At 37.4% G+C, this 13,086-nt stretch overlaps 1 protein-coding gene across 1 annotated transcript in view; it reads left to right on the top strand.

The window, feature by feature from the left end:
• Positions 1-6,535, top strand: part of KLHL12 (kelch like family member 12) — a 51,318-nt gene extending 44,783 nt beyond the window's left edge. Inside the window, exons 11-12 of the mRNA XM_007941145.2 lie at positions 6,051-6,237; positions 6,409-6,535. Of these exons, the coding sequence (XP_007939336.1) occupies positions 6,051-6,237; positions 6,409-6,535 (314 nt within the window). The remainder of the gene's footprint in view (positions 1-6,050; positions 6,238-6,408) is intronic.
• The last annotated feature ends 6,551 nt before the right edge of the window (positions 6,536-13,086 follow it).

Below are 13,086 nucleotides of genomic sequence, written 5' to 3'. Positions count from 1 at the left end.
TATTTCAGTTAGTTCTGTTGTGATGTCACCCGTTTCATTTGTTACTCATGTTGTTTGTATTCTCTCCCTCTTTTCCTTTGTTAAATTTGCCAGTGATTTGTCAGTTTTATTGATCTTTTCAAAAAACCAACTTCTGGTCTTGTTGATTTTTTCTATTTTCTGTTTCATTGATTTATCCTCTAACCTTGATTATTTTCTTTCTTCTGGTGACTGTAGGCTTTTCTTGCTGTTGTTTTTCTAATTGTTGGAGATGTTGATTTTGGCTCTTTCTTCTTTTTTTGATGTGTGCATTTATTGCTATAAAGTGGCCTCTGATGAATGCCTTTGCTGTGTCCAAAAGATTTTGGTATGTTGTGTTTTCATTTGATTCAATGAATTTTTCAATTTCACTTTTTATTTCTTCTCTTACCAGTCTTTCTTAAGGAGGGTATTGTTCAGTTTCCATGTGTTTACTCTTTTTCCGTTGATCTTCCTATTGTTGATTTCTAGCATTGTGATCTTAGAAGATGCTTTGCAATATTTCAATATTTTAAAATTTATTAAGGCTGGCTTTATGGCCTAACATATGGTCTATCAAGGAAAATGTTCCATATGCACTGGTAAAGAATGTATGTTGTGCTGCTGTTGGGTGAAGTGGTCTGTAGATGTCTATAAGGTCAAGTTGGTGGATTGTATTGTTTAGCTCTTCTACATCTTTGTTGAGAATTTCCTTCCAGTTGTTCTATCTTTAATTGAAAGTGGTGTGTTAAAGTCTCCCACTATGACTGTGGAGTCATCTATTTGCCTTTTCAACTCTTTGAAAGTCTGATTTATGTATTTTGGAGCTCTTTCATTGGGTCCATAAATATTTATTATTGTTATATCTTCATGTTCAATTGATCCTTTAATCATTATATAATGTCCTTCCTTGTCTTGTATGGTGATTTTTGTCTTAAAGTCAATTTGATCGGAAATTAATATTGCCACTCCTGATCTTTTTACGGTTGCCATTCGCTTGATATGTCTTTTACCAACCTTTGATTTTTAGTCTATTTTTGTCTTTGTCTCTAAGATGTGTCTCTTGTAGACAGCATATTGATGGGTTTTGTTTTCTTATCCAATCTGCAGCTCTCCATTTCTTGAGTGGTACATTTAATCCATTAACATTCAGTGTAATTACTGACAAGTATGAATTGGTTGCTGTCATTTTATTATGTGTTTTTTCATGGTGTTCCTGGTTTCTTTGTTCCATATTATTTTCTGTGCTGAGCTCATTATGTTTATGAATTGTGTTACCATTTCCTTTCTTGCTGTTGTTTTAGTATTTGCTGAATATTTGTCCTTGTCCTCCTTTTATTGTGACTTAAGGTTTATCATTTTTCTTTAAGGTTACCCTGTGATTTATAATATTCTCCCTGAGTTTAGAACAGTCCATTCTGTCTTGCAACTCTCTTGACTTCCTCACCATTTAGAAGTTCTGTAACTACACAGTATTTTCCCTCTTTTTGGTTTTTTAGTTGTCCTCACTTGCCGATTGATTTCTCTTGTTCCCTGTTTACAATCTTGTAGGCTTATTTTACTTTGGATATGTCCATAGCGGTGGTTTCTGGGTTATGTCATCTTGTGTATTAATGGTCACTTGTTGTTTGCTATTTTTGGTTCTCTGTTCAAAGGACTCCCTTTAGTATCTCTTGTAAGGTTGGTCTGGTTTTATCAAATTCCCTTAATTTCTGCTTATCTGGAAATCTCCTAATTTCACCACCATATTTGAGGCACAGTTTTGCTAGGTATATCATTCTTGTTTGGAAATTTTTCTCTTTCAGAGTTTGATATATACCATCCCATTGCCTTCTCGCTTGCATGGTTTCTGCTGAGAAATCAGAGCCTATTCTTACTGTTTATAAGGTCAGGTTGGTGGATTGTATTGTTCAGGCTTCTGTAACTTTTTGTTTTTCCCATACAGCTTTCAGGATTCTTTCTTTGTCTCTGGTTTTGATGAGTTTGATGATGATATGTCTTGGTGATTTTCTTTTGGGGTCTCTCCTGTTTGAGGTTCGTTGGATTTCCTGAATGGATATATTCTCATTTTTCATCATATCAAGGAAGTTCTCTTATAAGAAATATTGGATAGTTTTCTCAGTGGTTTTATTTTTCTCTTCCAGCTTTGGAGTTCCAGTTATACGTAGGTTATTCCTTTTTAATGGTATCCCACATGAACCTTAGTCTTTCTTCATTTTGTTTTGATCTTTTTTCTAATTGATCCCTTTCCAAAGAAGTATTCAGGTATTTGTCTTCAATCTCATTAATTCTGTCTTCCATTGCATCAGTTCTCCTCCTTTGCTCTTTCAATGTGTTACCTATTTCTGACAATTTAGTATTAATCTTCTGGATTTTTAATTGTAGATTTAGAATCATTTCTAATTTTTCATTTATTTTGTCATTTTGTTCTTTTATTTTCTTCCACAATTTTTCCAGCGTTTTGTCTGTGTTTTTCTTGATCTGTCCCTCAGTCCTTTGAAAATACCTAAATATGATTCTTTAGAATTCCTTACCAAGGAGTTCCAGTGCTGCTTCTTCCTCAGAAATATGTTCTGGGTCTGTATCCTGCTCCCTTGTTTCTACCACTTTATCTTGCTTCTTTGTGTGGACTGTGATGGTCTGTTATCTCTGAGATATTGTGGCATCGTTATATTTAGATCTCTGTTAACTGTTTGTTAAAAGTAACTAAGGGTGAGTCAGGCTCTTCTTAGTGGTTGTTTATCATTGGCCGTTGGCCCATTGGTGGAGAAGGAAGTGGTGGCTCTCACTCAGTAAGTGAATATGCAGGGGGTGTGGGTGTAGTTGTGTCACATGGGGACTCTTGCTGTCTCGCACTCAGACAAAAATAACAGTTGAATAACCATCAAAAAAATAAAAGCAAATGAACAAAAAACACACTGACAAAAATCACGCAGGAACAATAACCAAAAAAAGAACACGGGGGAGAAAAAATACCACAATATCTGGGGAGAGGGCAGTAAGAGAAAAAAGGTGGAGTAGGAGAATAATGAAGAAACAAATGGGAAAAACGCAAAAAGAAAAACAAGGAATAGGGTTAACCACAACAAAGAAAAGAAAATTGGAACAGGAAAAAGAGAAAAAGCTGAAAACTTGAACCTGGGAAGGGAAGAATAAAGAATAATAAGAAGGGGACAAAAATAATAATAGTAGCAGTAATTTTTAAACAAACAAACCCCCACTCCAAAAAAAAAAAAAAAAAGAAAAGAAATCAGCGCAGAGCACCAGGCTCAGTCCAAGTGCACAGACTGGGATGGAATTCCTACCGCCCTAGAAGGTGGGTGGGAGTGAGGAAGGGCCATACCTCCATTCACCAAGAGGGTGTGGGTTATAAGAGGAGCAAGGAGGAATGTTGCACCTTTCTTGTCGTTGGAGTCCGGAATGTCCTTGTGGTTCCTGGCAAGTGGAGCCTGTTCTTAAGTCCCTGGAATTTGGGAGAACCCTATTGCTCTAAATACCCAAAATGATCAAACCATTTTGTAAACATTCAAAATGGCTGCTTCCTCCGGACAGGCAGAAATCCATAGCTCAGCACGCCTTCCTCTTCGGTGCTTCCCCTTTTATTCACCAACTACCAGAGCAGTCCTATGTGCAGTCCCTGGCTAGCAGGGCTGATTTTTAGGTAATTGTTAGGTCCTACCACCACTCGGCAATATTCGAGCTGTCTGTGCTGTCAGAATCACTGCCAGACCACAGCTCTGTATGTCTCCTTTTTTGGTGTTTTCATGCAAATTCTTCTGTCAGTTGAAGTTTAGTCCACTTATATATCCTTCCCTTCAAAGCTCACGGGTCCAGGATTATCTTCTGTGTCTGTGTTAATTGGTTTTCCTTTTCTTTTCTGTGCAGTCTTTCTGCCTATTCTGCCATCTTACCAGAACTCTGAGGCTTGAATTTGTTCTTCAGTTCTTTGAGTTTGAGAAATGCGAAGTGTGTTCTTTCCTTTTGCTTTTCTAACTCTAGGTCTTTGCACATTTCATTATAATAATTGACTTTGTGTATTCAAGCAACTCTTTGAAATCTTCTACTCAGCTCTTTTATCATTTCTATTTGCTTTAGCTGTTCTCCATACAAGAGCAAGTTTCAGAGTCTCTTCTAACATCCATTTTCTCTCCTGTCTTTTTAATGACCTTTTGCTTTTCCTTGTGGATGATGTTCTTGATGTCATCCCACAGTTCGTCTGGTTTTCTATCATTGATGTTTAATGTGTCAAATCTCTTCTTCAGATGGTCTCTAAATTCAGGTGGGATATAATCAAGGTCATATTTTGGGTCTTGTGGACTTGTTTCAATTGTCTTCAATTTGAACTTGCATAGTAGAAATTGATGGTCTGTTTCACAGTCAGCTACTGGCCTTGTTTTGGCTGAAGATACTGAGCTTTTCCATCGCCTCTTTCCACAGATGTAGTTGAATATGGTTCCTGTGTATTCCATCTGGTGACGTCCACGTGTATAGCCTCTGTTTATGTTGTTGAAGAAAGGTATTCGCTGTGAATAAGTCGTTGGTATTCTAAAAATCTGTCATGCGATCTCTGGTGTCATTGCTATCACCAAGGCCATATTTTCCAGCTACTGGTGTTGCTTCGTTTCCAGCTTTTGCATTCCATTCACCAGTAATAATCAACACATCTTGATTGCATGTTTGATCAGTTTCAGACTGCAGACGTTGGTAAAAAAAAATCTTCAATTTCCTCTTCTTTGGCTTTGGTGTTTGGTGGGTAAATTTGAATAATAATAGTATTAAACGGTCTTCCATGTAGGCGTATGGATATTATCCTATCACTGACAGCATTGTACTTCAGGACAGATCTTAAAACAGTCTTTGTGACGATGAATGCCACACCATTCCTCTTCGATTTGTCATTCCCGCCATAGTAGATCATATGCTTGTCTGATTCACAATGGCCAAAACCAGTCCATTTCAGCTCATTAATGCCTAGAGTATCAATCTTTATGCATTCCATTACTTTTTTGACACCTTCCAATTTTCGTAGATTCATACTTCATACATTCCATGTTTTGATTATTAATAGATGTTTTCAGCTGTTTCTTCCCATTTTGAGTCGTGCCATGTCAGCAAATGGGAGGTCCTGAAAGCTTTACTCCATCCATGTCATTAAGGTAGACTATACTTTGAGGAGGCAGCTCTTGCCCAGTCGTATTTTGAGTGCCTTCCCTCCTGAGAGGCTCATCTTCTGGCACTGTATAAGACAACGTTTCAGCTATTTGTAATGTTTTCCAGTAATATATCAGGTAAGTGTTTCACTGCTATTCTTAAGATTTTCACTGGCCAGTTCTTTGAGAAGTGGATGGCCCCTTCCTCCTTCTGAGTCTGTCTTAGTCTGGAAGCTCTGCTGAAACCTTTCTATCATGGGTGACCCTGCTGGTGTTTGAACTACCAGTGGGATAGCCTCCAGCCTTATAGCAACATGCAAGCCACCATATTATGACAAACTTGATGGATGAATGGTGGACAGTCAAATATAGTACTTGTTAAATAAATGTTCAAATCAAACCAATCTAAACTCACTGCTATCAAGTCGATTTCGACTAACAGCGACCCCCATTGGGTTTCCAAGGTGGTAAATCTTTACTGAAATAGATTGCCTAGTCTTCCTTCTGCCAGTAAATATCTGTTTAATAAAATCTTCAATGCATGCATAGCTATTTACCTTCACTAAGAAATTCTTGAAGTAGATTAGGCTGAAATATAAGAAGAGAGAAAACACTGTTATTCCAGCTTATTTCATGTAGGTAAAAATTGCTCCAGAACCATAGTCATAACTTCTTTCCCTCTTTCTACCTTTATTGTCTTCCTTCTGTCACTCCCTTTTTTTCTCCTAATGAAGAGCAATTGAGCTCTAAATTAATGATGAGACAACCTGTGCTGGACCAAATATTCTAGATCTACCCCTCACCTCAGCTACCGTAGAATTGACCTACCATCACTGGCTGTGTTTTGTTTCTAGAATTCAGATCCTTAGTAGCATTCATTTACCATACCATCTTTTTTCCCAGGTGCAGGAGTAGCCCTGCTGAATGACCATATTTATGTGGTGGGGGGTTTTGATGGTACAGCCCACCTTTCTTCCGTTGAAGCATACAACATTCGCACTGATTCCTGGACAACTGTCACTAGTATGACCACTCCACGATGCTATGTAGGGGCCACAGTGCTTCGGGGGAGACTCTATGCAATTGCAGGGTAAGGATTTAGAAACCAGGCTGGAGTTATCAAGAATCTGTTATCCCTCCTCATTTCTGGATGGAGACAGGGTTTGGGTAAGATGTCTCCAGTAGCAACCTTAATGAAGGACTTGTATGGAAAAGAATTGAAAGCTCAATTTCTTCTTATTTTTTTCTTTTCCCCACTCAGGTATGATGGGAATTCCCTCCTCAGTAGCATTGAATGCTATGACCCTATTATTGACAACTGGGAAGTTGTGACATCCATGGGAACCCAGCGCTGTGATGCTGGTGTGTGTGTTCTCCGAGAGAAGTGACTGTTGTTGGAGGAGCATCAGCCAGAGCTAGTGACCAGTCTAAGGGACAGCTTGGGGGAGAATCAAGGATCCTTTCCAGAATGTCTGTTTCTCACTATGTGCACAGGGTGATTACAGGCACCAGTGCAGTGATGATTGTACTTATTTAACACATACTCCCCCTCACAATGATAGCTGTCCTTAAGAAGGATGGGTAACAGACACTCAAGGAAAGAGAATGCACATTGAATGGATGTGGGAGACCATGATCATCTCTCCTTCATGGTCTAGGGAGCACTTTGTCTCATCATGTGCTTGGGAGAATATATATATGTTGTGCTTCATGTATTGCAAAGAACTAAGGTGAGTCTGGCCTAATAGATGTCTGCAGTATCCATACTAAATGATTGGAAAGATACCAACTTGAGTAAGTTTGGTATGGGCCAAATCCCCCATCGTTCCCCCCACCAAAGAACAAATATATTTTCTAGTCTACAGGTAGCTAGGGTAACACTACCATTTTAGAGCAGATAAAATGGAGAGTCCTGTCAAGAGGAGAGATTCATCATATGCTCCCTTAGGGGGACACATTGGCATCTGAGAGGTTGGTATTAGAGTTAAGTGAAGTAAACTGACTGAACTTAGAGTATCACTAACATATCACCTAGGAGACAGAAAAGGGTGTATTATTTGAAGAATTTTTTCATTTCCCCAAGGTCTCTAAAGTAGAGTATTGCACATCTTGTCACTGATGACCATCTGAGAGAATAACAAAGTGAACAAATGTGATGTTAGAAGATGGCATAAATGTGAAAGTTCCGTATGCCTGGGGATAAATTAGAAGTACCTGTGAATTTACAATCGTCTTAATCTGCCAGGCTTCATCTAGCCATGGCGAGGGTTACCTTGAATGGTTGGGAGACTATCCTTATTAAATCAAATACTACTACACTATTACACTTATTACTACACTATTACACTATTTATTTTGGGATGGGGTGGTGGTGGCAGCAGCCTAGTAGTTCAGCTAGCTGATTACACTTCTACTAAGAAGTGATGTTTACTGCTGTGTTTGGTACATTTATCCTTTTCCTCCTATCAAGTTCCTTTACTGGTCTTTAGAGTAGTTTTTATTCATCCCAGTACAATCAGTTATTATCCCACAAGAATCCAAGAGAACCAAAACTCTTGTTAACTCCAGTACCTCTGATATGACCATATCTGAGCTACCATTCAAGTTTCCTCTGTGTTGTGGAGTGAAATTTTGATTTATGGGTATAGTGTATGTAGGATAATAATAACCTAAACAAAGATGCACTTTTCCTTTGCTCTGAAATTACATTTTTTCCCCTTTCTGCAAATTGTGTTGACCCACAGAGTTAATTTCCTTTGTATTTTTTTAAGAAAATATTAAAAATCTGCTCTCTAAAATGTCTAGGAGAGTTTGTAACTAACCAACATTGCCTTCAGCAGAAACTTGGGTGAGGGGGTAAGGAGCTCTGGTGGTACAGTGGGTAAGGCATTCAGCTGATAATGAAAAGGTCAATGGTTCATACCCACTAGCCACTCCAAGATGATATGAAAGATGAAGAGAAAGATGGGAGAAAGATGAAGCAATCTGCTTTTCTAAAGATTTACAGCCTTAGAAACCCTATGTGACAGTTCTACTTTGTCCTGTAGGGTCACTGTGAGTTGCAATCAGCTTCATGGCATTAAGGATGGGTGAGGCAGGTAGGGGTCAGCTGTAGGTCCCATCTCTAAACTTTTCACCCTATGCAGTTGCCTGGTAGCTCTGTTTCTGTGTTAAAACATACAAGATGTAGCTACTTTACCATCATGGAAAGTCACATCAGTAAAAATTTTTTTTTAACATTTTGTTGTTCTTCAGGTGAAAGTTTACACATCAAATCGGTTTTCCATTCAATAATTCATACACAAATTGTATAGTGACATTGGTTGCAATCCCCACTCTCCCCATTTCTACCCTTGGTTCCCCTTTCCATTTATCCACTTTCCCTGCCCTTCCTTGCTTTCTTATCTTTGCTTTTAAGCAAATGTTGTGTTGTTCTCCTGTTGTTCTAAGGAGCACATTCTTCATGGGTGTGATTGTTTATTTAATAACCCAGTCTATTACTTGGCTAAGAGGTGGCCTCAGGAAGTGGCTTCAGCTCCAAGTTAGAAAGCAGACAGGACAATATCGGAAGTTCCTCCAGTCTATGAACCATTAAGTCTATCTTTGTTATGAATTTGAATTTTGGTCTATGTTTGTTTTGTTTTGTTTGAAAAGAATCACATTTTAATTAAAGAACTGAAGTTTGTTAGTTTACAACTTATACAAAGATAAAAAGGGTACGACTCTCGAATACCAGTAACTAGAGTTTCATCTGTTTCTTTTTTTTTAATTAATTATTTTTTATAGTGTTCTCTGCCATCCCCTTCCACCCCTGGTCACCAACAAAGTAAGTTTCCTTCCACATATAAACCTTTCTTTGACTTTTTACAAGAATGAACAAATATAATGTTTGTTGTCCTTCTATAATTGACTTATTTCACTCAGCATAATGTCCTCCAAGTTCATTCACATTGTGCAGTGTTTTGCAGATTCTGCATTATTCTTTAATGTTGCATAGTATTCCATTGTGTGTATGTACCATAGTTTGCTTATCCGTTCTTCTGTTGATGGGCACCTAAGTTGTTACCATCTTTTTGCTATTTTAAATAGTGTTGCATTGAACATGGGTATACATACAGCTGTTCTTGTCCTGGCTTTCACTTCTTTAGGATATATATTTAGTAATGGGAAGCTGGATCAAATGGTATTTCTAATTCCAACTTTTTAAGGAATCACCATACTGCTTTCCACAGTGGTTGTATCATTTTATAGTCCCACCAGCAGTGTATGAGAGTCCCAGTCACTCCACATGCTCGCCTATTTGTTATTTTCTGTCTTGTTGAACTTTGCTTTTAGTGCTGGGGGTAAGATGGTATCTCGTTGTTGTTTTGATTTGTATGTCTCTAATGGCTAATGATCATGAACATTTCTTAATGTGTTTGTTGGCCACCTGAATATCCTCTTTGGTGAAGTGTCTATTCACATCTTCTGCCCATTTTTTAATTGGATTGTTTGTCTTTTTGGTATTGAGATGTTGGAGTCTTCTATAATTTTTAGAGATAAATCCCTTGTCAGATATGTCATTGCTGAATATTTTTTTCCCAATCTAGGTTCTCTTTTGACTCTTTTGGAGAAGTCTTTGGAAGCACATAAAAATTTAATTTTGAGGAGGTCCCATTCATCTAGTTTATCTTCTGCTATTTGTGCATTTTGGGTTATACTTGACAGTCTGTTTAGGTTTAGTCTGTTTAGGGCCCCTAAACTTGTCCCTAATTTTTCCTTGAGGAACTTTATAGTTTTAGGTTTCACAAGTCTTTGATCCATCTGGAGTTAGTTTTTGTGTATGGTTTGAGGTACAGATCTTGTTTAATTTTTCTGCACATGGATATCCAGTTTTGCCGGCACCATTTGTTAAAAAGACTATTACTTCCCCATGTAGTGAATTTCAGTCCCTTGTCAAAAAATCAGCTGACCATAGGTTGATGGATCTATTTCTGGGTTCTCAGTTCTGTTCCACTGGTCTGTGTGTCTGTCATCATGCCAGTACCAGGCTGTTTTGATTACTGTGGCTGTATAGTAGGTTTTATGATCGTGTGAGACCTCCTACTTTGTTCTTCTTCAGTAGTGCTTTGCTTATCTGGGGTCTCCTTCCTTTCCATATAAAATTAGTGATTGGTTTTTCCATATCCTTAAAGAATGTTGAGGGGATCTTGATTGGGATTTCATTGAATGTACAGATTGCTTTGTGTAGTACTGACATTTTCACAAATGTTCAATCTTCCTATCCATGAGCATGCTGTGTTCTTCCATTTATGTCAATCTCATGGTTTCTTAAAGTAGTGTTTTGTAGTTTTCTTTGTACAGGTCTTTTGTGTCCCTAGTGAGATTTATGCCCAAGTATTTTACTTTTTTGGTAGCTATTGTAAATGGTATTGATTTCCTTATCTCCTTTTCAGCAATCTCTTTGCTGGTGTAGAGGAATCCAACTGATTTTTGGATGTTGATCTTACATACTGCCACTGTGCTAAATCTCTCAATTAGTTCTGGTAATTTTTTTTTGTGCTGAATCTCTTGGGTTTTCTAGGTTTAGTAGGATCATATCATCAGCAAATAGGGATAATTTTACTTCTTCCTTACCAATTGGATGCCTTTTGATTTCCCTTTCTTGCCTTATTGCCCTGGCTAGGACTTCCAATACAGTGTTGAATAGAAGTGGTGATAGAGGGTATCCTTGTCTGGTTCCTGTTCGAAAGGGGAATGGTTTCCGTCTCTCTCCATTGAGAATAATGTTGGCGGTTAGTTTTGCATATATGCCCTTTATTATGTTGAGGAATGTCCCTTCTATTCCTATTTTGCTGGGAGTTTTGATCAGGAGCAGGTGTTGAATTTTATCAAATGCCTTTTCTGCATCAATTGATATGATCATGTGGTTCTTTTCCTTTGTTTTATTTATGTGAAGGATGAAATTGATTGTTTTTCTAATGTTGAACCATCCTTGCGTACCTGGTATGAGCCCCACTTGGTCATAACGTATTATTTTTTGGATATGTTGTTGGATTCCATTGGCCAGGATTTTGTTGAAGATTTTTGCATCTATATACATGAGGGATATTGGTCTGTAGTTTTCTTTTTTAGTGATGTCCTTTGGTTTTGGTTTTGGTTTTGGTATCTGGGTTATACTTCCTTCATAGAATGAATTTGAGAGTATACCATCCTTTTCAATGTTCTGGAATAATTTGAGTAGGATTAGTATGAGTTCTTCTCTGAACGTTTGATAGAATTCTCTGGTGAAACCATCTGGGCCAGGGCTTTTTTTTGTTGGTAATTTTTTTATGACCTGTTCTGTTTCTTTTTTTGTTATGGGTCTGTTCAATTTTTCCACCTCAGTCTGTGTTAGTTTAGGTAAGTAGTATGTGTCTAGAAATCTGTCCATTTCTTCTAGGTTTTCAGTTTGTTGGAGTGTAGTTCTTCATAGTATTCTGATATTATCCTTTTAAGTTCTGTTGTGACATTGCCCAATTCATTTCTTATTTGTGTTACTGGTATTCTCTCCCTTTTTTACTTTGTTAAATTTGCCACTTTTATTAATTTTTTCAAAAAACCAATTTCTAGTCTTGATTTTTTTCTGTTGTCTGTTTTCTGCTTTATTTAGTTCTGCTTGAATCTTTATTTTTTTCTTTTCTTCTGATGATTGTAGGCTTTTTGTTGCTGCTTTTTCTCATTTTTGGAGATGTTCCTTTAAGTTGTTGATTTTCTCTCTCTTCTTTCTTGATGTGTGCATTTATTGCTATAAATTGGCCTCTGATCACTGCTTTTGCTGTGTCCCAAAGATTTTGGTATGTTTTGTTTTCATTCATTCATTGGATTCAAGGAATTTTAAAATTTCATTTTTTGTTTTTTTCTATTACACAGTCATTTTCAAGGTGGGTGTTACTCAGTTTCCATGTATTTGCTCTTTTTCCGTTGATCTCCCTATTGTTTATTAATTTTATAGCATTGTGATCTGAAAAGATGTTTTGCAATATTTCACTGTTCTTAAATTTATTAAGACTTGCTTTATGGCCTGACATATGGTCTATCCTGGAGAATGTTCCATGTGCACTGGAAAAGAATGTATATTGTGCTATTGTTGGGTAAAATACTCTGTAAATGTCTAGAAGTTCAAGTTGGTAGATTGTATTGTTTATTTCTTCTGCATCTTTGTTGAGTTTCTTTCCAGTTCTATCTTTGATTGAAAGTGGTGTATTAAAGTCTCCTACTATGTCTGTGGGGTGATCTGTTTGCCTTTTCAGTTCTGTTAAAGTCTGATTTATGTATTTTGGGGTTCTTTCATTGGGTGCATAGATACTTATTATGGTTATGTCCTCTTGTTCAATCAATCCTTTAATCATTACATAATGTCCTTCTTTGTCTCTTATGATGGTTTTTGTCTTAAAGTCAGTTTTATCAGAAATTAATATTGCCACTTCTGCTCTTTTATGGTTGCCATTTGCTTGCTACATCTTCTTCCAACCATTGATTTTTACTCTATTTTTGTCTTTCTCTCTAAGGTGTGTCTCTTGTAGACAGCATATTGATGGGTTATGTTTTCTTACCCAGTCTGCAACTCTCTTGTCTCTTGAGTTGTGCATTTAATCCATTAACATTCAGTGTAATTATCAACAGGTATTAATTTGTTGTTGTCATTTTGTTATGTGTTTTTTCATGGTGTTGCTGATTCCTTTGTTCCATATAATTTTCTTTACTGAGGTCATTTTCTTAATGAATCATGTTACCACTTCCTTCATTGCTATTGTTTTTTTCTTTGTTGTTGGTAGGTGCCTGCAAAAACGGCAAGGAGGCCACATGTTCTGACCTCCTCTAACCCTCCAAGAGGAAGACAGGATTACCAGCAGTAACCCAAGGCCTATTCCTGCCAGGCCAGACTTGCTGCCTCCCCCCTCCAGCCCTTGCTCCAACC

Source organism: Orycteropus afer, unplaced genomic scaffold (assembly GCF_000298275.1).
Source record: "Orycteropus afer afer isolate SDZICR_OR568_19922 unplaced genomic scaffold, OryAfe1.0 scaffold00075, whole genome shotgun sequence".
Classification (NCBI taxonomy): domain Eukaryota; kingdom Metazoa; phylum Chordata; class Mammalia; order Tubulidentata; family Orycteropodidae; genus Orycteropus; species Orycteropus afer.
This window is presented reverse-complemented; position numbering and strand designations above follow the sequence as displayed.